The following is a 26,018-nucleotide window of genomic DNA, read 5'->3' as shown; positions in this document are numbered from 1 at the left end:
GGCTGGCGCCGCTGCCGGCCGACGCCAGCCGCTGGGCGGTGCTGCTGGCGCGGCTGGAGCAGCCGCCGGCCGCCGGCGGGCCGCGGCGCCAGTTTGTCGTGCGCGAGCCGGACGGCGGCCGCACAGAGTGCGTATTCTACGAGCTGGAGCGGCCGCTCGGCGCTCTGCAGCCCGGCAAGTGGGTGCGCTGCGTGGGCCGGCCGGACGGCCGCGGCCTGTTCGTGTGCGTGACGGTGCGGCCGGCCGGTCGGCAGGACATCGGCTTACACCGGCAGCTGCAGCAGCTGGCGCTCGAGCCGCCGCCAGCTGAGGGGGCAGCCGCCCGCTAACCGCTGCAGCAGCTGACGGTGGAGCCGGCGGCAGCCAGTGGGTAAAGCACAGCTGCCCGACCCAGGACGAGTCGTAAGCGGCTGGTGACGTTCACGGGCGACGGCAGTGCGGGACTGTTATGCCGGTTACCTGACCAGTGGTCCGTTACGGTCATTTGTGCTTCGCTAAGTGTATCAAGACCTTGGCCGTGTTTACGTTGCACTTCCGAACAGAGCATACTTCGTTCGATGTGCCACAGTAATTGACCTTGTGTTGGAGTCCGATGTCGACGTTCAAACTATTTTTAACTGGCACAGCGTTGGAAAACCATCCATTTTGCAGTAGGTATTAAAGCTTAATGAGTCGATTCTGCGTTGTAAAATATACGGAAAAGGCGTATGCTCACTTGCAGCCCTCACTCGCTACAAAGTCGGCGGCCTGGCGTATCATCAGCTGATGACCAGTGGCACGCACGATAATACAGGGCCTACTGCGTGAAAAGGTAACGGAGAGCTCGCTTCGGCGTCAAAACGGCGACGGAGCACAATCTGGATTCTCCTCGGTCCACGCGCGGACCACAGAAAACAACACCGCCACGTGAGTACGACACCGACATGAATACTTTATTTGTTGAGCGGTGGTACGGGCAACCCCACGCGGTCTAATGCGTTGCCTTTTCCCAGGAACTTTTTGTTTTGACATGCACACGATGCTCACGCCAGCCAAACCTCGCTCAGTTGCACAAAACAGTCGATTTGCCCCAAATTTACTCTGCCCCAATATTGCACGCTCACTGCTGTACGTTCTGGATAGCTTCCCACTGACTCCACAACGTAATAATACCTCTGAACCAACCCAGCGCAGCGTCGGTTCATCGTGTCCCCTCCGCGCCGCTATCGCCGCAAGAGCCGTTCGATTCGTCGGGGGGTCCGCCGCCTGCGTGCCACGGCGCCGCCGCCGGTCACTTGTCGGCGGGCAGACCACGTAGGTAGTAGCGCCAGGCGGGCGTGAGGCCGCGCGGCAGCGACGGGCCCGAGATGGTCAGACAGCCGGTGATTGGTCGGCTGGCAGTCAGCTCCACCGGAGGTCCCCGGCTCTGGTCGAAGCTCACCGTCACGCGAATTTCCTGCCGGCCGGCGGGAAGGCGCATGACAGGAGGTGCCTCCGTTCAGGCTGAGTATGCCTGCCACACTTGCAAAGGCTGTCAGGTGAGCAGAAATGCCGTGCGTGGCTTACATCCGGCTGCTTATTCATATGAATAACTAATGCACGTGAAAAAAATAGAAATTCAGCGCAGACCTACGCATGCGTGACGGCTGTAGTATTAGTCATGCACCCACTTTGTCACAGGGAATAGAACAGTGCATAACTCTCAGTCAGGGCCGGCGGCAAGGGTTTTGAGTTGGAGGCGGGATTTACCAGGGGCCCCTGGACATAGTGGGGCCTCGCAGAGGGGCTTCCTGCACTTCCGGCCTGCGCAGCGTCCTCGGGGAGGGCGGGGGGGGGGGATACCGAGGGCATGTGCCTGCCTATCAAACTGTTACGTGCATCATATCCCAGTAGATGAACGTCGCAGGTCTGCATTTTTTTAGTTGGGGCCATCCCATTATCCAGCTAAGGGTATCGCTAACCTAAAACAGAGTATCCTATTCCGAAAACGGACCTCCCGGTGCATAAAGCGTCTACTAATCCAGAACAGGATGCAAATGATTCACGAAGGGGGTCTCTAAATCTAGCTACGGGACAGTAAAGCGCAAAGCAATGCAGTAAGAGAAAGGCGCGAAGCAATGCAGTAAGAGAAAGGCGCGAAGCAATGCAGTAAGAGAAAGGCGCGAAGCAATGCAGTAAGAGAAAGGCGCGAAGCAATGCAGTAAGAGAAAGGCGCGAAGCGATGCAGTAAGAGAAAGGCGCGAAGCAAAGCAGGACGGACCTTTTTGGCGCGGATGGTTTCCGGCGTCTTCTGTATGGCGAAGTACGGCGAGTCCACATAGTACGAGTACTGCGCCGTGGCCGGGAAGATGTTCTTGAACGGTATGACGAGGTTTGTGCCCGTCTTGATGCTGAACGGTCCCTGCGGCTCGGGCGCCGTGCACGTGCCGTGTACGGCAAACCTGACCATTGAAGGGGCGTCGGGCACATGCCAGGCCTCCTGCGCAGAGTCCTCACGACGAACCGAGAAGTGCACACGTTGCGTGCGTGTGTCTGCTTGTCCGGCAGTATGTGTGTGTGCGACTGCATGAGTGCGTGCGTGCGTAACGAGGGCGTGAACTTGCGCCTGTTTGTGCTTTGATTCATCGAGATGCCAACCGAGTGATTCCGGCCATTTCGCTAACAGGCACGACCTTGTGAACGTTCCCAGAACTGGCAGGCCTAAAGTCTACCGAGATTTTGGAAACTTGCCTCTTTTTCGGGAATTTGTGCTACTTTGAGATTCATTGTATATTTTCCACCTTGCGCCCAATACTAAAACCAATTATTGCGCACCATATTTAAAACCTAGTCGTTAGCTACTAACAAAGTCGGCTAGCCGGCTAGCCACTGATCGGCTCGCTGCTCCACCCGACAGCCAGCTGACCATAACCAACCTTGCGCTGTGTTTGCCACGTGTCCATAAAACGACACGTTCCGAATACCAACACATCCCAACACGCCACGTGTCACCACATCAGCCACTCGGTGTCCGTCTGTACTCGTACCTGTACTCTCACCTGTACTCTCCGCCGTGGGGTGAGCTGAGCACCACTCCCCGCTCCAGGGGAGCCGACCCTCTGTGTGTCACCTGTACTCTCCGCCGTGGGGTGAGCTGAGCACCAATCCCCGCTCCAGGGGTAGCCGACCCTCTGCGTGTCACCTGTATTCTCCGCCGTGGGGTGAGCTGAGCGCCACTCCCCGCTCCTGGGGGAGCTGACCCTCTGCGTGTCACCTGTACTCTCTGCCGTTGAGTGGGCTGAGCACCACTCCCCGCTCCAGGGGGGGGGGGGAGGGGGCGACCCTTTGCATGTCACCCGTACTCTCCGCCGTGGGGTGAGCTGAGCACCACTCCCCGCTCCAGGGGAGCCGACCCTCTGTGTGTCACCTGTACTCTCCACCGTGGGGTGAGCTGAGCACCACTCCCCGCTCCAGGGGAGCTGACCCTCTGCGTGTCACCTGTACTCTCCGCCGTGGAGTGGGCTGAGCACCACTCCCCGCTCCAGGGGGGGGGGGGGGGGGGGGCGACCCACTGCGTGTCACCCGTACTCTCCGCCGTGGGGTGAGCTGAGCACCACTCCCCGCTCCAGGGGGAGCCGACCCTCCGTGTGTCACCTGTACTCCCCGCCGTGGGGTGAGCTGAGCACCACTCCCCACTCCAGGGGAGCCGACCCTCTGTGTGTCACCTGTACTCTCCGCCGTGGGGTGAGCTGAGCACCAATACCCGCTCCAGGGGGAGCCGACCCTCTGTGTGTCACCTGTACTCTCCGCCGTGGGGTGAGCTGAGCACCACTCCCCGCTCCAGGGGGAGCCGACCCTCTGTGTGTCACCTGTACTCTCCGCCGTGGGGTGAGCTGAGCACCACTCCCCGCTCCAGGCTGTACACGTCGATTGGCTCGTAGGTCAGGTCAAAGCTGGCCTCCACGCCCTGGGGCCAGCCGGGCGGCGTGTTCACCGACCGGTCCACCTGCAGCTCCTTGCCGTCGCCCTGCCAGCACGCGCCAGCGTCCACGCAGCCGACCAGAAGCGACGCGTTCGGACCGGCTGACGAGCCGCGCCGGGACGAGGTAACGGCGCCACCACGACGCAACTTGGCCGAAACGCCCTCCATTCAAAGCGCTCGCCGACAGCTACACCACCGGTTTGCTTCGCCCCGAGGCGTGGAGGCGGTACCGTGACGTCGAATATCATCGCGGTGGCTTTTCTGACGCGGTCCGGTGGCCAAGACATGGAAACATCGAGTGCGTAGGGGAAATCACATGTCAGAGGCTTCATCTCGCTTTCACGGTCGAAGCCAAGGCATTGCGGCCTTTAGGGGACGACAGATGCACAGCATGGGTGGGTGGGCAGTTGGACAAGCACGTGGTGGCGTACCTTGGCCAGCATCTGGCTGAGCAGTTCGGCGAACGTCTTGGGCTTGTCGTCGTCGCGGTCAGCGCGCGCCGAGCCGCGGACGCGTCGGGTGGGCGGCTCTGGCGAGGGGCTCAGCTCGCCCGGATCAGACAGCTGCTGCAGGCTCACCAGCTGCCGCACGGCACACACCTGAGGCGGCCGCTAACACGCGCGGCACGCCACGCCAGGGCCCCGTCCGCCACGGCAGAACCTCGGCCCGACACCGGGCTACACTGCTGACGACGGCGCTGCCCGCTCGCAGACCGATGGGTCTTTTATTTTACGTTTATCGCATATCTGATGTCAGCATGGGATAGTTTTCGTCCTATGTGCGGTGTATCCGTATAATGGATGGGCATGCCGGGAAGACGTCATTTTATAGTTTAAGTCCTAGAATGTTGCCAGGTTCGCTTAGTGCTTTCGCTTATCAAAAAGCTGCTCTTTGCACTGAGCAACTCTGCAAAGTTTTGGACGCAAAGCTCGCCCAGTGGTAGCCAGGTGCTACTTCCACTGCGATATTGTATTTCCATTGGTGCTTTCACTGGGTAGCGTTTTAGGCTTAGTGCCACGGCAGAATACTGTTTGGTCCTTTGGATAAGAGCCATATGTCGGCCACCTGTGACCATGGCGGCGGGCACGAGACGGCCGTGCATCGCCGACTCCCGATCCCCGCACGGGCCCGCAGAGCCCGGGGGACAGTTTGGGTCGGGGTGCCGATGCCGATGGCTCTGGGCGCGCCGGCGCCTTGATTGGGGACAGTCGTGCCGACCCCACGTGAACATTTGGTGAGATATCGCTTCATCGAGAATCAGACCCCGCGGAACCCAGGCTCGCGCGACTGTCGCCGTGCCTTCGTGCCGCTTAACACCTCGTTTCAGTTGGCACACTCTTCGCCCCCCCCCCCCCTCCCCCTGATATATTTATAGTGAACCACCCTCGCCCTGCACGATCCTCAGTGATCTAGCGCTCGATTCCTCGGACCACGACTTCATTTAAATGATCGCAAGGGACATAGTATTACAAGTTCACAAACATCTCCACAACGTACTCGAATTCCACCACTGAAGACTTGCTACGGAGAAACAAACCGCGTTTTTTATATGCCCCGGACCATCGCTTGGTCGCATTTCTTTCCTTGCCAAATACTTAAGTAGTAATACTCAGTAACCACACATGGAATGACTGACAATTGAAGGGAAGGGAAGCCCCTTTCACTTGAGGTGCCATGTCCTACGGATTGTCAAGAAGGCGCGAGTCGACTGCCCATCGCATACTGGCGATTGGGAATGGGGACGATACAGTCAAGCATGCGTCGTCCAATAAGGCAGTTAAAGAAGCCATTGCGTAAATAATTGTTGACTAGCTATCAACGCACGTAAGCCCTTCTCCGATCGCCGAAGTGCATGAAGACTGTTCAACGGCCGATTGGCTGTCTCTCCTGTCCAGCGCTCTTGGAATATAATAACAGTGATCTGCCGCAGGGCAAGATCCCATGATCGGAACATCTGGGATGGATTTCCGCCGAGCACCAAAATGGCAAGGGGCGGATATTTGGACTCTTTAGGTTTGGTTTTCGGGAAATCGCCCGCCGTTTGCGGCCTTTCAAACTGGATCCGCCGCTGGGCCGGGCGGCACGTCGTCTTGGAATGGCTGATCACGTGCTGAGACCGTGCTCGGTCCCAGCCAGGCTGGAGCTGGCTAACAGGAAAGCCCACCAATCCGATCTCGGGAGATCCCAGACGGGAGGAATTTAGTAATGATGTTCTTTAAACCATGCCGTTGCTAAGACAACAATTTAGAGTGTGTTATACATTAATATTGCTCTCATAATTTGCGCAAAGACCCATGAAATGAAACTGCCGACACATCATGAAGCCATGCGAACCGATCAGTAATGCTCTACACTATGTTTTCTCAGGCAGTCCACGTGAAGGGGTTGATTACCCAGTATCATAATGATCAGATACCCAGGTATCTTAACACATACATAACGGCCAAGAAAATAGCTGTCAAGAAATCATTATATATATATATATATATATATATATATAGACAGATATAATTACATTAGGCTTGGTTTTCGGGAAATCGCCCGCCGTTATATTACGTGCTGAGACCGTGCTCGGTCCCAGCCAGGCTGGAGCTGGTTGGCTATATATACATATACAGGCATGCTCTCCATCATCGCCATGCTTTTTAAGCGAAACGTCCCCAAGTATTACTCCTTTCTTCTACATGAAATGAATAAATCTTCAATGCATGATGCGGGTGTGAGTATGCGCGAGTGAAACACTTTCAACTGAAGTTCAGATCTTCAAGCTCGAGTTCTTTGGCCTCTCATTTGAAGATTCTGAACCTCTCACGAAAGGACATTTTGTCTAGCTGGCCGGCCTTTAAAGATTCTAAGTTCCTTCGGGTTACTTTATATTTATAGGTAACTGTATACGAACTACCTCGTACCCACCTCATCTGAAAGTGATGTGCTAGCACATCAAACGCAATAAACAATCAGTTTTGTTAACGTCTTTCACCGGAAAACAAATAACACATTCATCTCATTCGAAAAATTAATCTCCTGGACGCAAAGTAAAAACACCGGGGCTTTTACCCTGGCTTCCACGACCTACTGGTCCCTGCTGACCTTCATGACCTGGCTCCCGCCGCCCTGCCCGCTCCGTACCTCCCTGCTCACCTGAGTGACGTACTCGGTGCGGGTGACCCCGTCCCTGCTGACCTCTATGACCTCTCTCCCGTCGCCCTGCCCGCCCCGTGCCTCCCTGCTCACCTGAGTGGCGTACTCGGCGCGGGTGCGGCTGAAGTTGGTGAACTTGACCTGGCGCGTGACGCTCTGCCCGAGCGGACAGCTGAGCTGGACGGTGCCGGCCAGCGGCGCCGGCCGTGCCGTCACCTGCACCTCGAACCCGTACGTGCCCATCTCCTGGCTGTGCACGTCCAGCGGTGCCTCGCTGCTGCCCTCTCGCAGCGGCAGACACTCGAATGCCACGCGTGCCTGCCGCCGACGCCGGCCCGTCAAACGGACTGCCACGCACGCACGCACGCGCACACGCGCAGACCTACGAGCCACGCAGGAAGTCATTGTCCGCGGGTTTGGTGTTCGTCAGAAACAGGCGCCCATGACGCTGATGCCCCCACAACACTATCTGCTTTTTGTCAGTGATGACGGTACGGCTGTGGGACAGCGTCACTAGTTTAATTTCGTCATGGACCACACTTGTTGTTGCGGTCGCTGCTTCGTCTTAGTAAGGTCTGTTCGTCCTACCAAGGCTATCAAAGTATTGAGCGCAAGTGCGACATATTGGCTGTTAAGGTCATTCGGTACGCCACCTTCCGCCGGTAGTGCCGTCTCGCCGGTGCCCTCTTTACTCGGCACGCGGCGCCTGCGTCGCACTCGCGCTCAGTACTCACGACTGGTGGCGTTCGGGACGCGCTCCAGTCAAGGTCCACTGAACAGTTCCATCGTGAACCAGCCAATATCGCCACGCGGTACAACAAAGCCGCCGGGTCTGCCAAAGGGTCTGCCGAAGGCGCCTGTCTGGTGACGATCGGGCCGAACTCCACGCCCGAAAGCCGCGTCCGAGACGGAGCGAAGGCTGCCGAGCGTGGACCACCCTCGGCAAATGACAGAAGGACTGGATGCCCGGTCTGGGAGCCCTGCATCCCGTGCAGGGCGCCGACCCCGCCCCCGACTGTGTGGCCGGCGGCGGCGCGCGGCCCCGTGCCGTGGCGGCCTGGCCCGGCCTGGCCCGACCCGACCCGACCCGACCCGACCCGACCCGACCCGACCCGACCCGACCCGACCGACCTCCTGGCCGGCCGGGAAGTGGAGCGTGCCGTGGTGGCCGAGGATCAGCTCGTTCATGTTGCAGGTCACCTGGCAGGTCATGGGCGACTCCAGCGGTCGCTCCAGAACCACTGCAACAGGAGAGAGCCGTGCCGGCGCCGTCGGCACGCCGCTGCGGCCGACCGCCGACAACATACTGCAGCCACTTCTCGAACACGCCGATGTGTATGCGGTTAAGGAGTCACAGAGGAGGCATTGCCTCTTCTGAGCCTGCGAACACCGCGAAGGCAGCCATACCACGTAGATGCGGTCAGCAAGCCATCGAGAGGCGTACCTCCTCCTGAATCTGACAAAGACCGCAGTGAACATCACACAGCAAGAGTACCGCTAACAGATCATTACAGACCATCGCTAGCATACAGAGCCCCTTCCCAGTAAATACATTCTGAGCGTTTCGCCAGCAAATACATCCTGGGCGTTGTTTCCGCTCACTTGATATCCGTCACCGCCACCTTCGCCGAGCATCTAGGGACCGCCGCTTGATCCAGCACCCCGGCCGCTGACCGCCTCCGCAGCGGACACACCCGCCACCAGCGGCACCCACACCCGGCCCGCCTCCAGAGCGGCCACACCCACCACCGGCGGCGCCCACACCCCACCGCTGACCGCCTGCAGAGCGGCCACACCCGCCACCGGCGGCGCCCACACCCGGCCGCCCGGCGCACAGTGGCGGCGTAAGCCACATACCGGAGTGGGCCACGGCCCTGCGCACCACCGTGTGCAGCTCGACGCGGCGCCGCTCGTGCGTCTTGGCCACCCGGTAGCTGAGCTCGTAGAACAGGTACTCGCCGCTCGCGTCGTTGGTGAACGTCAGCTGCGGCAGTCCAGGCGGGCTGGTGAGGGGGCGGCCCTGGCGGCTAAACCTTCAGTACGGTCCACCGACGATAGGTGGCCGCGGCGGGTCGCTACTCACTTCCTCGCCACTCCGGTCAGTGTCAGCCGAGTGAACGGACGCGTCAATGCTGAAGGCCGCATCACGGCCCAATCTTTCGTACAGACACCGAGCACATGCGACACGGACTGTCGCCATACAAGTCCTTCACCCGAATTATCCCATGGGCGAGATAAATCAAGCTGGCCGGCCCGCCTACCGGCGGCGGTCGGGCCAGGGCCGCGCGCGCCTACCTTGACGTGGAAGGTGCCCTCCTTGTAGCAGTAGACGTTCAGCGTGTACGGGACTGTGGCCAGCGCCGGCACGTCCAGGAAGTCCAGGCCTGCAGCACGACACGGTAACGTACATTGCTTGCGCGACCAGCATCGGCTTTGGCCAGCGGTCTGCTCTGCACCGGGTGTTTCTCTCCCACCCACCCCCCACCCCCTCCCGAAAAGGGAGGGGGTGGGGGGTGTGGGAGTTCGTTCAGTGATTTTTTTTTTGCACACAGCTTTCTCCCCTTATTTCATGGGGGAGGGGTCCCAGGCCCCCTTACAACTTTGGGAAGAGAGCGGTTCGAATCCGGAGGGCCATCCGTAGTAGTGTGTTAGGGGTAGGCTTGGCCATTTGTCCCTGCCCATAACCCACCCGCCGCAAGAAAAATCGCGAAGCTGCGTTCACGCTATGGGTAGTCCCTAGCCCTGCCACCTGGTGACAGGGATTATGGTCCCGGGTGACCGCCTGGCAGGCGCTGCGAGAGACTGCCCGTCGAGACTGTGCGCGGCGCATACCTAGCTACTTTCAACGAAGAGGGAGGCGTTCCGGGCAGTGGCCTACTGGCCGCTCGGCGCCACATGAGAAAGACCTCCATGTTTTTTGAGCATGCGCTTAATCGAGCCACGCCTAACCCGCAAGTGTCACAGTCGAACTGCTGATCCTAGTTTACTGAAACTGAACACGAAAGCGGGAAATCGTACAGTTATGGTACACTAAACTAACGCACATAAGGAGTCAGCAACGAAATATGTCAGGCTTCCTCCGAAGCCATGCGCCGTTTTTCGAGTAAGCCGGGGAAGGAGACAGCCGGTTCACTACGTGGGACACCAGAGAAGCACTCTGACTCCAACCCGATGTTAACTAAAGGCTCAAGCAGAGCTCACCCACTCTGACCATCACTGAGTTAAAGGCGCGGGCACGCAATGTCGAAAGCAAGGTTCAGCCTCACCACCGCCCTAATCCGACAGCTGGCCCAGCCGAGCGGCACACGGCACACGCTACAGGGTCTCGAGATCAACCCCAGCCCGATCTGAGGCGAGGAGGCGTCTGGCGTACCGTTCAGACCAACACTGGAGAGGTCCGTCTTGTCCTTTTCGCTGCGTACCACCTCAGCCCGGGCCGAGAACCTGCGCCAGCGGCGACAGCCGTCAACAGGCGCCTCAGTCGTCGGTCATTATTCAACCCTCTGTGAGAAGACCCCTTCCATTTACACGGTCTTGGCTCCCGCACAGCATCTCACGCGTAATGGAGACAACACAAAACCAATCACATTGCGTGATCCACGACCAGGGGCTCACGAACAATTTCACAGAGCGGGGAGAGCAAAAGTATTTTTTCACCCAAAACCGAATTTAGCCCTTTGCAGGTACGCAAAACATTTTGTCTGTGGTAAGCGAACATGGCATGTTCTCGATCGCCCTATGTTTACGTGTACACCAGGAACCTTTCATTTTCAACATGTCGTCACGCACATATCAATATGTTACACAACTGAGTACAGGCGGGACTCCTACATTCGTGCACCCCTGTCCATGACTGAGCAGCTCAGGCCACAGCCAGCTCCCGATCCAGTGTGATCAGCTGCAGCGCCCCTGAGCTCGTGGCGCGGCCGCGGTGGCCGCCGCGGCGCGGGCCGGCGTACCTCTGCGACTCGGCCAGCCAGTTCTGCACGTCCACCGTCTGGGCGTGGGTCGTCTTGCTGGCGATGTCGCTGGAGAGGCGGCCGGCCGGCTGCGGCGGGTCGGCGCTGCCCACCAGACCGTGCAGCAGCGCGGAGCCGTCCGGCAGCGCCAGGAACACCGAGCCCTGGCGCGCACGCGGCTCGACTCAGGGGCTGGACGCGGTCACCTCACGGCACCAGCGCGCGCGCGCGCGCCCGCACCGCTCTGGCTCGACACGCGTGGCGCGTGATTGTCACGCAATTTGCTGCAATGAGTCCCGATCCAGGGATTTCGGTGAAAGGGGGCGCCACTGGCTGCGATTATTATGGAAACCCGGTATGACACTGTCTTACGTTAATTTGCGGTTTCATATCAGGATTTCTGAGCTATATCGCGACTCCATAACTTGCAATCCTATCCGTAACCAGTCTAGCCTGTCACCTGTCTAACCTATCACCAATCCAGCCTATCACCAGCCCAACCTGTCACCAGTCTGGTCCATCACCAGTCTAACCTGTCACCAGTCTAGTCCATCACCAGTCTAGCCTGTCGCCAATTTAACCTGTCACCAGTCTAGCCTGTCGCCAGTCTGGCCTGTTACAAGCCTCGCCTATGACAGGCCTCTTCAGCGGCCCGTCTCCCTTGTGTCCGCCGCCCCCCCCCCCCCCCCCCGTGAGCGGTGCGTACCGTGTGTTTCTGGCCGGGCGGCGTCATCACCATCGGACGGTAGGTGAGGGCGTAGGCGCCGACAGACTGGGCCGCCACGCTGAGCACCTCCTGACCGCGCCAGAACTCGCCCGACACCACCGGCACCACCTCCCAGGCGGTGTTGGTCCTGGCCACCGGGCACGCACACGTATGGCGTCACATGGCCATCGCTCTGCCAGCGGCTGCATCTTTATTACTTAGCACTGCCACCACGAAGCTGCTGGCTTACTGTAACAAGTGTCCAAAAGGGCGCCACGATCGCCCGCCTCACGGCGCTCGCGCTGTGAATGTGTGCCGGCAACACTACGCCGCATGCTATGCTGCGGACGCTAGGTTCCCGTCCAAATTGACTTCGACTTGTTTCCTTCTGACTGAAATAGTCAAAGACTCCCTGAGGCCGCTAGAGCTGCAGAAATGTCCGCAGCAGTAAGACGATGGCTCACTTGTTAGGTATCTGTATGGAGCGCACGTCCTCGCCGCGAACCGCAGCCAGGAACTGCAGCGGCTCTTTGGCGGTGGTGACGGGAACACATGCGCCCGTCAGCGTCAGAGGTAGGCTGCCGTAGTTCTCCACCTCGCACGTGACGCCCTGAGGGCACGGCACCGTCAGTATCATGCCTGTCATCAGTGCCACGCTGAGGGCACGGCACCGTCAGCATCACACCTGTCATCAGTGCCACACTGAGGGCACGGCACCGTCAGCATCACACCTGTAATCAGTGTCAGGCTGAGGGTACGGCGCCATCAGCATCACACCTGTCATCAGTGTCAGGCTGAGGGCATGACACCGTCAGCATCACAGCTATCATCAGTGTCAAACCGTAAGCATCACACCTGTCATCAGTGTTAGGCTGAGGGTACGGCGCCGTCAGCATCACACCTGTCATCAGTGTCAGGCTGCGGGCACGGTACCATCAGCATCCCAACTATCATCAGTGTCAGACCGTAAGTATCACACCTGTCATCAGTATCAGACTGAGGGTACGGCGCCGTCAGCACCACACCTGTCATCAATAGCAAGCTGGCCGCCAAAATCACCCAGCAAAGTTCGCTGAGTGATGAAATAGGACTTCGGAAACTATATAGTTTGAACTGTTTGACATAAACAAGACCGCAATCAACAACAGCGTGTCATCAAACTTCGTTGAACCAGTACACGGCACATATCCCATCGCAGCCGCCATGGGCGTGCGGAATTCTTCACCACCGCATCAAACCACATGTTCAGTACAACAGACAGCTGTGGAGCTCACCAGAGTCGCACAGACCCCGCCAGCCCGTCCGGGATCTGACCGGCCATTACCGCAGCGCCGGCTGGACGTGCGCGGTCCCCTGTACGCCCGAGCGGGCGCGGCCGCCGCTCGCCGCTCACCTTCTTGATGACGCTGCTGAGCTCGCGCGGCTGCAGCGTCACCTCGCAGACGACGCGCGACCTGGGCGCCGCGTAGCCGTGCAGCGGCCGCACCGCGAACTCCGGCTGCAGCGGCTCCACCGGCCAGCGGAACCTGCGCCGCGCACCGGCACACGCTGCGGTCACGCTCGGCCCGGGGACGGACTCTCGCTGGCAGGGCAGGCCGCCACCCAGGTCACCGCGGCCGTGCGGACAGGAGACACGCAGCAGGTGCGACCGCCAGTCCGACGGCGAGGTTCGGCAACGGCCCGCGCACATTTATAGGTTAAACCGCGGAGGCAGGCGCTGATGCTAGGCGTGTCCCAGCGCGTGCGCGACTCTGGTGACACTTGCACCACGGAAGGTCCTTCCGCATTGTGCTCCACTTACTGAATTGCCGCTAAACCTAGTTGATTGACTCCCGTCCACCTTGTGCGGGTTAAGCATGCACGTGATAAGTGCTCCTGCTGAGCTGGCCGCTCCGGCCGCTAACCTGGCTCCGATGTCGCCGCTGTTGATGACACAGACGTTGCGCGCGAGCTTGGAATAGGCGGCCACGGCGCCGAACGACAGGTTAGGCACGTCCAGGTGGAACTCCATGCCCTGGCACGTGCCCTCGAGCGTCATCAGGGTGTGTGTCAGGCCCAGGGCGCTCATCCGGACCTGCGGGTGACACCACGCCGTTCACCAGGACATTGCATGCATGTCAGGTACCGACTGCCAGTCTGAGCCTGTCTGTCATCAAAGGGGCGGCACGCATGTTGCGTGCGGTCGGTCAGCCGGCATTCGCCAGTCGCCGCCCCGGGACGGAGCGCGCGGGTGCCACGGCAAGGCTGAGTTACGTGATTGGTTGACACGCTGTGCGAACGGTGACGTCAGCGGTGAGAGTCGGGCTGTGGGCACAGACGTATGGATTGTCTGGCGGCGAGCACACCTCTGCTCTGGACTCCTGTCTCCCCTAGGACACGACGGCACGACACGGCGTGGCATGGCACGACACGGCACAGCACGGCACGGTACGACATCACACGATACGACACGACATAACACGACACGACACGACACGACACGACACGACACGACACGACACGACACGATACGACACGACATAACACGACACGACACGGCACGGCACGGCACGGCACGGCACGGCACGGCGCGGCGCGGTATGGCACGGCGCGGTATGGCACGGCATGATGCCCAAGGCAAGCATCCAAAGCTGCCGTCATCAACTTATTGCACAAGGACCAAGGCAACCTGGCGAAACACCCGACGTCGCGTCCAGTCTGCAGCCCGTCGGTAGTCCGTGGGTGCAGCCACCCGAGCACTCAGCGAGAGGTGCAGTGCGGCTCACCGTTGAGGGGCTATAGTAAGTCACATTTTGGTCAGACCCTAGCTCTTTCCTCCCTTCCGCCTCGGCCACATTGTACTCTACGCCTCCGTCTCGGCCTCGCCCCAGTCCAGCCCCGGGCGCTCTGGAGCGCAGTGCCCACCTCCTCCTGGAACCAGGCCAGCCGCGTCTTGGAGAAGCACTGCAGCTCCAGCAGGAGCGTGGAGCGCGGCCGCAGTTCGGCCTCGGATGGCCGCAGCCGCAGCACCGGCGTCGCCAGGTTCTGCAGGCCCGGCGAGCTGCAGCTCAGCTGCGGGCACCAGGTCAGGTCAGACCGGCACAGACTGACGTTAGGAGCGGGAGAGGCCGGGCGGCGCCTCTTCGCGAACACCGCACAGCCCCGTCCGTCGCGCTCTCCAGCCCGGTGCCCGCTATCCCAGCCCGCTCTCCACCTGCCGGCGTCGTGCCCGCGGCCCACGGCCCACGGCCCACCTGGAACTTGCAGCGGACGGCGGCGTCGGCGCGGTTGACGACTGTGACGGAGCGCTGCAGCCGCTGGCCGGCCCGGAACGAACCGAGCACCAGACGCCTGTGCTCCGGGTCAGCCACCTCCACCTGCCCATCCAGGCCGGGCAGGTCACGGACGTGTCAGGGCACAGCCAGGACAGGACAGGACAGGACAGGGCCGGTCAGGACAGGACAGGACAGGACAGGGTAGGGTAGGGCAGGGCAAGCCAGGACAGGACAGGACAGGACAGGACAAGACAAGACAGGACAGGACAGGACAGGACAGGACAGGACAGGACAGGGCCACACAGGACAGGACAATTGGTAGTCGCACTTTGACAATATGTTTGACAGTATGACAATATCGCACAATGACAATAATCGGCCTTCAACAGACCGGGAGGCCCCGGTTAAGCGGCGTCATCGCGCAAACACTGGTTATATTGACAAACCTCGATGTTTTGAGGCAGTGTCCGTAGTCACGAGTGAAGAAAGTTAAGCAAAAAATAAATAAAAAACACATCCTAAAACTGGGACACGTGAATGCAGCGCATACTCCGCATCTGTGCAGACACTGTTAAATAAATATCAAGATCATTAACCATTCAGCTTGCGCCCACATGTTAGCAACCAATATAGGGTAACACTCTATGGGCTCAATAAAAAACATGCGACATCTTCCTCGATCTCCCGTTTAACATAGGCACGTTGGTCAATCTTTTAGAGACGAGGAGCCCGATGAATTGTGGCTGTACGTTTGAATGCCTAGCACGTAAATTGGTCTCATGCTCATAAACAATGAGCGTTAGTTTGTGATGCCGCTGCAAACCCATGTTTCGCGCAACTCTTCTCCATCGTGGTAACAAAGCGTGTCGGGTGTCAATATGTGAGATCTTAAGCGACTAATGATCTCGTTGAATTCTGATCGCAGTGCCTGCACAGATTCGGGTCATTTTCTACCTTCGCTTGCATTCGTTTTCAAATATTATTTTGGCTTAACCGTTTTCACTCACGACTAGGAGCGAAGTAACCAACGCTTGCTTAGTAACACTTTAACGTGGTATATGGAAGGTTGATTATGATCAGCATAAGAACTCCCATCTCAAGAGGAAATCCAGAAGCTCCAGACCTCTCTTGCTCATGTCAGGGTCGCATGGAACGAGACGGGACGGGCCGGAAGGGGCAGCTGGCAGTCGGGACAGACCGTGGGAGCTGCACCAGCCTTAGCCGTTCACTACTGAGCTTCAAAATGGGGAAAACATGAAAACGTGAAATAAGTTGCACGGCACCTCCGAGCCATTATAAACCACGGCACACTCCACTTGCTAGGAAATGTTGAGCGACTTGACACGGCCGGAGGCCAGTCCACTGCAGGCCACGGCACGAGGCGGCAGCCGGAGGCGGCGCTCGCCGGGGGCGGGTGCCAGGCAGTACCTGGAAGCGGATTCCTTCGCCGCACACGGGGATCGTCTTGTGCACCTGGCCGTTGACGACGACGTTGACCAGCTGGCGGTACCTCTTGGCCTCCAGCGGCACGAACACGATCGGCACCTGCCCGGCGGCGGAGCAGGCGCTCGCGTCAGGCGGCGGCAGGCGGGGGAGCTGAGGGCCAGCGGCGCCGCCCCCGCCGCTCGGCGCGCGCAGCGCAGGAGCAGCGGTCCGGTACAGGACCCGGCCACTGGTCACAGGTCACCTGGGTCACCACGGCCGGGCGCGGTGGATTCCGGGGCACTCCAATTACGTAATGGACCCAGTGCGAGCAACCAGTCTGAGGTTGTCTGGTTGAGTGTTGGGCAAGCGCAATAACATGAAGAAATGCCGGACCATCCGGGAGGGCCAAATACACGGATGTGACCGACGTTGCGAGATACTGACCTCTGGAGAAGATGGTTTGGGATCAGGGAAAAAGGGAAAGCGATAAAGGATATCAGTCACTGAACTCGGTGATGCAATGCACGTTGTCGGTTCGCCACAAGCGTACCGTCACTTTGTCCGACGGCGCCACCACCGCCTGCTTGAAGTCGATCTGGAGGAACGGCACGTCCTCGTGCTCCACCCCGATGCTGAAATACGTGACAATTCTTACATTGGCAGCTGTTTATGTTCGACAAATATGCCACCCCTGAACTCCTTCAGCCTAGTGTAATTGATTAATTGCGTTTTGACGGGATGTTGGTACGCCGTTCACCGCTGCCGGGCACCCTCTGCTATCGCAACAAAAACTGGAGCGCATCTTCCGTGCATTGCGCTCATGGGCGTAAATCCAAACAGTGTTCAGAGGCCGCTGATGACAAAACCCGTAGCAAACGTCCCGTTATTTTCTTGCAGCCGGCATTCATAACACGATCTCCAACGCGTCCACGCCTTCGATCACAAACAGCTGAACACCACTTCCACTCGCAATGCCAGCGCACTCGACCCCCGGGCCAAGCGGCTGCGGCGCCCTCGCCGCGACGCCGGGGCCGCCTCCGCCGGCCGGCTCACCTGACCGGCTGTCGGTCCCGGTTCTCCAGCTTCAGCTCCGACACGATGGCCGGCATGCCCTCCTGATGCAGGAAGCAGGGCCCCAGGTCCAGGGACGTGAACGAGTAGGTCACGTTGGGCGGCTCGGCCGCGCCGCGCACCAGCAGCACGAAGGACGGGCCGTTCACCACCTGCGGCACGGGCCGGCGCGACAGCAGTCAGCGGCGGCGCCGGCGGCCGGCGCGGGGCGTCACAGTCCGCACGCGTGTCACGGGCGGGAAGGGCAGCACGAGCCGCTACAGCACGGCTCAAGGGCCAGTCATGAGTGCAGTGACGCATGAGACGCGTCAGACGCAACAGGCAAACTGTGACGATGTTGTGGCTACGTCATGCCTTGGTGCGATACTCTCTACTCACCCACCTTGATCAGTATCTTGATGTTTGAAAATTTGATCTTAGAGGCGCAGGACACACCAACTTTGCAGGTGATGCGCTTCCTGGGCTCCACCAGCTCCCTGCTGATAAAACGGCATAGTACCGGTGTTATCCTTCGCAAACGTCGTTCAAAAATCGCACGACATTAGCAGAACAATTGATCACTCACTTGATGCATACCATTGCTAAGGTGAAGTACTAAGCCAGTTGCCTACACTCAGTTGGATGCGATAACTAGGAAAGATTCGTCAGACCAACTTCACACCTCGTGAAGAGTTTTGAATGAATCCAAAACCAGGTCCTTTTCACTATGTTCTCCTTCTATGCCCGAAGAGCACTTCTATTCCTACTTCAAGGTCGGTGTGTCGGTCGGTCAGTATGTTATCAGCCAAGGCCGGTGTATCGGTCGATCAGTCGGTCGGTTTATCATCAGCCAAGGCCGGTGTATTAGTCGGTCGGTGTATTCTCAGCCAACGTCGGTGTGTCGGTCGACCGGTCTGTCCGTATATCCTCAGCCAAGGTCGGTGTGTCGGTCGATCGGTCGGTAAATCCTCAGCCAAGGTCGGTGTGTCGGTCGATCGGTCGGTCGGTACATCTTCAGCCAAGGTCGATGTATCGGTCGATCGGTCGGTCGGTACATCCCCAGCCAAGGTCGGTGTGTCGGTCGGTCGGTGTAATCTCAACCAAAGTCGGTGTGTCGGTCGGTCGGTGTATTCTCAGCCAAGGTCGGCGTGGCGGTCGATCGGTGTATTCTCATCTAAGGTCGGTGTGTAGGTCGATCGGTCGGTCGGTGTATTCTCAGCCAAGGTCGGTGCATCGGTCCGTCGGTGTATTTTCCACCAAAGTCGGTGTCTTTGTCGGCCGGTGTATTCTCAACCAGGGGCGGTGTATGCATGGCAGACCCCAATATCGCGTCTCTTAACTTATACAGCCAACCGGGCGATATTCCATCACAGCCTGCAAGTTTCACCTGTAATGGGAAAGGGTTACCCAGTACCACATGTCCGGTGACAGGGTAAAGTATGTTGGCAACTGTTCGGGAATCGGGTGTCTCAGTAACACTTATTGGGAGAGACGACGCTCCGTGCACACCTGCTCGGAGAAAGGGTGATCCAACGCCACTTGTGCGGAGGAGAGTGATCAGGGCGTCACGTGGTCGGGCGGAGGGTGACCCGGTACCAGCTCACCAGCCGCAAATTAGCCCAGCATCGCCTGTCCAGGAGGATGGCCCCGCATCACCTGTTTGGACAGAGTGTGGTCTAATATCACCAGTCCGGCCAGAGAATGGCTCAATCTCGCCTATCCGGGAGGGGAGAGGTGGTCCAGTCTCATCTGTCCGGCCAGAGAGTGGCCCAGTCTCACCTGTCTAGCCAGAGGGTTGTCCAGTCTCACCTGTCCAGCCAGAGGGTTGTCCAGTCTCACCTGTCCGGCCAGAGGGTTGTCCAGTCTCACCTGTCCAGCCAGAGGGTTGTCCAGTCTCACCTGTCCAGCCAGAGGGTTGTCCAGTCTCACCTGTCCAGCCAGAGGGTTGTCCAGTCTCACCTGTCCGGCCAGAGGGTTGTCCAGTCTCACCTGTCCGGCCAGAGGGTTGTCCAGTCTCACCTGTCCGGCCAGAGAGTGACGGTGGTGCGCGGCGGCGGCGCCTCGGTGCCGTTTTCCATCTCGAGGGTGAACGGGTAGCCGCCCGTGTTGGTCACCTCGACAGTCCGGAACACAGTGTCCCGGCAAGGAATCTGAGCGGTGCGCGCGGCCAGCGTTAGTCGGCCGTCCGAGCCGTCGCTGAGGGGACGCCACTAAGGCGATGGTTGTGCGAGCGCGGCGAAGGTGTGGGAGTTGGTGTCATCACTCCGACGCGTCATTTTTGGGTCCCTTTAAAATGATATCCTGCATAATCCACGGTCCGGACGATTCATCATTGCAGTGACAGTAACATTTGAGAGGCACGAGTCGTTGTAAGGCATGTTAGAGATCACACTGTTGTGAATGCGTTGTAAAAATGTTTTGCATGCCCCAGCGCATCAATCCATTCGTCGTAACATGGCCCAGTTTACAGTGATCCAGTCCACTAAAGCGACTACAATGTAGTCCGGTGCCAGTGTGCACCTGCGGAGCCGAGCTCCCGTGCGCTGTGCACATACGGGACCCCGGCCGCACGCCCTGCGCACCCACTCACCAGGCCGAGGTCGAGCTGGTTGACGGCGGTGGCGCTGAGCGCTCGGCCGCGGCCCCGCACCTCCTGCAGCGTGGCCTCGGCGCACAGCGTGTAGCCCTCGGCGCGCACCGTGACCAGCACGCCCGACGGTCGCGACTCCACGTGGAAGCGCAGCCTGAACTCGGCCTCGCCGTCGGCCGGCGCGCTGAACTGCAGGCTGGCGGGCGCGGGCAGCGTGTGGGGTGCGGGGCACGCGGGGTGATCTGTACGCGGCACGTCCCGGCCGGCGCTGAACAGCCGGGCGCGGACAGAGTGTGGGGTGCGAGGCACGCGGGGTGATCAGTACGCGGCACGTCCTGGCCGGCGCTGAACAGCCGGATGGCGGGCGCGGACAGAGTGTGGGGTGCGAGGCACGCGGGGTGATCTGTACGCGGCGCATCCTGGCCGGCGGTGAACAGCCGGCGCGCGGCCGGCGCACAGTGGGTCGGTGTAGTGTGCGCTGCATCAACGGCTCTCTGTTTCCTGGCGTTCTACTTTTATTGCCAAGTGCGGACTGCACGCAACCTTCAACACCTACGTGACCCCACACCATTCACCCCTGCTGTGCGAGTCGCAAAAAAGAAATGGATAAGCACTGTCTCCAATCACATTTGAGAGCCGTCTATCGCTCTTACAGCACCTTTCCCCCTCCCCCGAGTTGTGCTCGCCTTACCTGAGGTTGGCCACCCCCTTGGCGGGCACCAGGCCTTCTATCGGCTGCACGTTCAGGCGCAGCGCCTGGTTGGCTGAGTAGCACGAGTCCAGGTCCAGCTGGTAGCGCAGCGCCGTCTCCTCCTCGTTCACCAGACAGAGCGAGCCGTGCGATGACATTCCTGCCGCCAGACGGGCGTGGGCGCATCAGCGGGGTGGTGAGCGCAGCTCCCAACGCTGCACCGTCGGCGGCGCTCGCCCGTCCGGCTGGCTGACAGCTGGGCGGCCCTTTGCTCTGTAGCATGGGCGCGGATCGGCACCACTGCTCACTGCTACGGAATCCAGGTGCGACGCCTCCTCCAGTACATATCACCGAATGTTCTAATCCTGGCACCCCAGCACAAGACAAATTTTGGCAAAATGCTTGGCAGAGGCCTGAGTTGGTCCACAGGAGCATTCACTCGCTCCTTTCCGAACGGAACTACACAGCGGTTTTACCCGCCATTGTGTGAAGGTATGGCCCTCTTTCTGAAACAAGCTCCGTGGCTCTACGTTGAGCTTCATGGACCTATCCTCAGGGGACTATAAGCAGACTCGTATCTATCCACAATGCAGGTAACGGCGTAATGTCAATAGTTCTTCAAAGACGGGGTCGGTGTTGGCGTCAGCGTGTAGATGAGGATGGTAGGGATAGGGATAGTCAACCTATTTTATCGCCTTCTTTCGGATTGCATGCATGTTAGGGCCATGCATAGATTTTCACAGCATTTCTTGCCTTTGTATTTCCATTGACACGCTACAGCAGATGGCCTAAGGTGACCTGTGCTAGCGCCGGCGCCTCAGCCCACCTGTCGGTGCAGATGACGTGAGCTGTCCTGCGCCCTCTCGGGTGACCTAACGTGGCGCGTACCTGCGCGGTGACCTGAGCCGTCCTGCGTCCTCTCGGGTGACCTGACGCGTACCTGCGCGGTGACCTGAGCCGTCCTGCGCCCTCTCGGGTGACCTGGCGCGTACCTGCGCGGTGACCTGAGCCCAGCTGCGCTGGCGCGGCCGACCTGACCGTCTCCTCACCCGTCAGCACGGCTGGCAGCTGCACCAGCGGCTGGCTGGGGTAGATGGCCGGCTCGCGGGCAGTGCCCACCAGCAGCAGCTGCACGGTCAGCTCGTGCTCCCGCACCACAAACTGCCAGCGCGACTCGCACGTGCCCTCCGAGCGAGGGAAGAACTCGAACGTGATCCGTGCCCGCTGGCCTGCCGCACACACACACACACACACACACACAGCCGTGGTTAACACGCCACGTAGACGCGAACAAGTAGCAGTCAACACGTTTAGTCAAAGCAATGTGGGTGTAAGAAAGCTTTATGGGACTCACTACTTTGCTTTCAGTACATGATGCCAACGAACATCTACCAAGATGATGTGAAGTTCATTTACCATGCCGCATAAGAATATATATACATATATATATATATATATATATATATATATATATATGTATGTATAGGGGGTTTGTTGGCGTCCAATCGCTTACAAAGCCAAACATGCACGCTACTGTTACAGCCAAGGGATTTTTACTGGCCAGCGCTTCCACGGCAGCCCCAGGGGTCCGCTGCCGCGAGCTGACACTGATCGATATCCAACCGACAGCTGCCCTCGTGAAGACCCCAGGCGCGTGAGTCCCTGCTCCTGATCGTCTCACTCCTGATCGTTCGCTGATATGCTCAGGTTTCACCTCAGTAGCCACCCCATTGCTACAAGACCTGTCTGCTCACAGCAAGGGTGCGCGTAATGAAGTTTGTTAAAATCGAGCATAAACGGGTACCCTGTGACAACACCGACGAAGCCCCGATGCCAGAGCGCCCTGGCGGCGGAGCGCGCCGCCGGCCCGGCCCGGCAGCCGCTGCGCGCTGAGCGCCGGCCGGCCCCGTCACCTGCGTGGACCACTCCCGACCGGTTGGAGCAGCCGAACGAGCCGACGCGCGGCGGCCCGGCGCCGTCGCCGCCGACGAGCGTGTAGTGCCAGCTGCGCTCCGTCGGGTTAATGACGCTGAAGGTCCTGCGGCGCGGGGACGCCGTCAGGGGAGAGAGCGCCGGCACCGGCGGTCTCTGGCACAGCCCGCTCTGCGTCGCGTTAGACACGCAGTGACCGGCCGTCGGCGCTAGCCGCCGACCGCGCATCTTCGCTGCGACGTCGGCCTGGATAGCCCGCGCCGCATGACTAGCCGCGTCTGATTATCGGAACTGCGCAGCTACTGGGACCATCGTCGCTCCAGCCAGGGTGTCAAGATAAAAACCAGCAAAGGAAATACGCAACTCAAGTCAAGCCATCTCGTCTGGCGGAGACTCAGGCGGTGGCTTCTTGGTTTCCCCAGCAGACTATCAGCATTAGTCATGTGATTCGATGCTTCTCTTAAGAGTTACTCTCAGTGTCTTGCGCGGACCATCCCATCGATCATTACACATTGAACATCCGACTCGCTCCTGCCAAACATGCGCGAGGGGAATGCAAAAATCGTGATGTCTCCACATCACACAAGGAAACCTGACCCATACATGTGAGTGGACTGTTATCACTGGTGTGATTAGTGTACGAGCAAAGCTGTCAGTAAATAACAAGCATCGTTTTCGATGTTTCCCGTGCAAGGCATGCACAGCGTCCAACAATGCAGTCCTTACATGAGACCCAGTCCTGTTTCATCGGTCCAGCCTACTAGCGCCCCCCCCCCCCCCCCCCCACCATCGTACACTTTTACCAACGTTTCTTATTGTTTAATCAGCCATCATTTCCCCACCACGTGGTAGGGATAATTTCCGTTTGAAGATAGCATATAAGGTGTTCACAAGGTGTTCAAGGTGTATGCTGCCGAATATGTTCACTCGATTCAGAGGATCCATTACACTCAGAAGACTAAGAGTATTCGAAGCCTGCTGCTAATGCTGGTCGTGCATGTGGACATTGCTGTGCGGAGTGGGTGTCGGCGTGAGCGAGGTACTGGAAGACAGAAGCTTCAGATTTAGACTACTGATGCTGTATTGCCCCGCGAAGACTGGCACGAGCGCGGTGGCCGCTCGTCTCTCACGGCGACCAGGGACCTGCTGCACGGCGCCGTGTCGTCGGGAGCGGGCCCGCGAGCAGCCGCAGCATCGCTCTCATACATCGGCAGGCCGCGACCTCGGACGTGCACGGCGCATCGCGAGCCGGAGAGCCGACACCGACGCTCCGCCCGCTCTCCGGCGTCAGCGGCGCTCCCACCAGCTCACCTGGCCACCTTCCGGTTCAGGCCGACGGCGCTGATCTGCACGAGGCGCAGGTCGCAGTCGTCGGGCGCGGACGAGCCGGGCCCCTCCTGGCAGCCCGTCGCCTCCAGGTCGAAGTGGCAGACGGGCAGCACGCCGCGGCCCCACAGACTGACCTCCGGCGCAGCCGTCTCCTCCGGCAGGTGCGGGATGCTGTCGGCCGGGCGCCGTCGGCAGACGTGTCAGGAGTGGCAGCGGTACGTTCGAGACCCACGGCTTGAAGTGTTTTGTCGGCACCATCGCGTTAGTCGGTGCCGGAGGTGTTGGCGACAATCCATCGCGCGCATGAGTAAACCTAAGCATTGTGACAAGGGAAAACGAGGGCGCAGTGCTGAACGACGCAACGCTAGCACTAGCACAACGCACGCTAGTGACGACGATACAAAAGTATCAGCAACACATCCGCAGGAAAGTACGTGACATGAACTAGACTCACGACGCATATTCACTTTGCCAGGGCAGCTGCACTTTGAGAGCCGTCTAAGATCGTTGAGATGCGGTGCAATATTAATCCTGACACTTCAGAGTAAATATCAACGTCACAAGCACCAGAGCACGTGCCACCAGAGCACGCGCCGCCAGTCTGTGCGCGGCACCGAGCGTCTCGCGTGACGAGTCGGGAGCGCCTGGCGGCGGCCGGACCGCGGCGCACCTGCAGCGCAGGGTGGCCCTGAACTCCTGCACGTCGAGTGGCGCGAACTGGACGCTGAAGACGGCCGACTGGCCGGGCGGCACCGCCCCGCTGCTCGGCTCCACGATGAACGGCACGTAGTCGGCCAGCTCGTCGATGCGCCGGCTCATCAGCTGCAGGAAGCTGCTGGCACCGCCGTCGGTGCGGTCCGAGCCGAGCACTGCCCACCGAACACGAGCGGCACCAGGTCACGGGGGAGGGGGAGGACGAGGGCGGCAGCGACACGGAGAGGGGAGCGAGGTGGTGAGAGGTCGGTGGAAGGGAGAGATTTGGACTAAAGGGAAGTGAAGGGAGGGAAGGGTGAGAGTACAAGAGAAAGGCGAGATGAAGGGAGAACGAATGCGGGTGATGGGGATGAGAGATACCGACAGAGGGACAGACCCAGGCCGACACAAAGGCGGACTGAACAGGCAGCGGCACCGAGCCGGCCCGACGGCGTCTGCCCACTCGCCTGACGTCTGCGAGTCCAGCTCGGAGCTGTGGACCTGCGTCTGGGCCGAGACGGGCCGCGCCGCCGGCGGCTCGTACTCCAGGTGCCAGCGGTAGCACACCTCCGCCAGGCCCACGTTCTCCAGGGTGATTTGCTGCGAGCGGCACTGCCGGCACAGGGGCGGGAAGGCCGTCACGCGGGGTCGACACTGCGCCTCTGGCGTGGACGCGGCTGCTGCCCAGTGACGAGCCGGACGGCGCCAGCGGCCACTAATGGGTCGATACGGCCCCCGATCACGCTGCCTGCGGGTGATCCCCGGACTACGCCAGCCGGCAGCGACCGGCACAGTGTAGTGGTCCTGGCCCGCCAGCCACCCGGTGACCAAGCCGGCCGGCGCAACGTCGACGCAGGTGTCGAGCCGGCACGCACGCGGGCGGCGGCGGTATGATGGCCGAGGGTTAGCCACACCCCAGCGTATAGGACTAGTGCAACTCAGTCCCGCACCGGCGTGCCAGGCCAGCACAGGCCGCCTACCTGGAACATGTAGGTGTCGTCGAACTCAACCTGCGCGCCGGTGAACTTGACACGCGCCAAGTCCGTCTGCAGCACGGCCGGCACGTCCAGGCGGAGTACCGGCGCCGGCGCCAGCGGCTCGAAGGCCGGCTCCGGCTGGGGCAGCAGCTGGGCCCCGGCGAGGTCCTCCAGGCCAGCCGCGCCGCCGCCGCCGCCTCTGCCGCCGCCGCCGCCGCTGTCTCCGCCGTCGCCGCCGCTGGCCGGGCGGGCTCAAGTCAACAGCCCGTCAGCGCATAGTGTGGTGGATGACGAGCGCGCACCGCACATCACAGGGTGTGCACGCGGTCCG

General features: G+C 60.0%; 1 protein-coding gene across 1 annotated transcript; it reads right to left on the bottom strand.

The window, feature by feature from the left end:
• Positions 1-948: 948 nt before the first annotated feature.
• On the bottom strand, positions 949-24,878 carry LOC119106048 (hydrocephalus-inducing protein homolog). The gene is made up of 27 exons (XM_037229644.1): positions 24,688-24,878; positions 24,000-24,188; positions 22,670-22,794; positions 21,806-21,985; positions 20,757-20,916; positions 20,066-20,261; positions 19,495-19,625; positions 17,879-17,975; positions 17,479-17,648; positions 16,976-17,057; positions 16,429-16,545; positions 14,980-15,102; positions 14,651-14,797; positions 13,651-13,820; positions 13,140-13,272; positions 12,211-12,356; positions 11,747-11,894; positions 11,041-11,204; positions 10,455-10,525; positions 9,377-9,465; positions 8,939-9,065; positions 8,213-8,322; positions 7,175-7,399; positions 4,372-4,521; positions 3,828-3,985; positions 2,240-2,420; positions 949-1,435 (listed from the first exon to the last, which is right to left on the bottom strand). Exons 1-27 carry the CDS (start codon positions 24,834-24,836, stop codon positions 1,271-1,273), a joined length of 3,903 nt encoding a protein of 1,300 aa, XP_037085539.1. The 5' UTR covers positions 24,837-24,878; the 3' UTR covers positions 949-1,270.
• Between the last annotated feature and the right edge of the window lie 1,140 nt (positions 24,879-26,018).

This window comes from Pollicipes pollicipes, unplaced genomic scaffold (assembly GCF_011947565.3).
Source record: "Pollicipes pollicipes isolate AB1234 unplaced genomic scaffold, Ppol_2.1 Scaffold_6138;HRSCAF=7277_pilon_pilon_pilon, whole genome shotgun sequence".
NCBI lineage: Eukaryota > Metazoa > Arthropoda > Thecostraca > Pollicipedomorpha > Pollicipedidae > Pollicipes > Pollicipes pollicipes.
Note: the sequence above shows the minus strand (reverse complement) of the source record. Positions and strands in the feature narration are given on the sequence as shown.

What these genes read in the sequence shown, in the direction of transcription:
- LOC119106048 (XM_037229644.1), bottom strand. Translation starts at nt 24,836, where the DNA reads ATGAGCCGGCGCATCGACGAGCTGGCCGACTACGTGCCGTTCATCGTG. An exon ending in AGGGCCACCCTGCGCTGCAG is followed by an intron (nt 24,189 to 24,687) that starts GTGCGCCGCGGT and finishes CCCGGCCGACAG; the next exon opens with CATCCCGCACCTGCCGGAGG. An exon ending in GTCGGGAGTGGTCCACGCAG is followed by an intron (nt 21,986 to 22,669) that starts GTGACGGGGCCG and finishes TGTGTGCGGCAG; the next exon opens with GCCAGCGGGCACGGATCACG.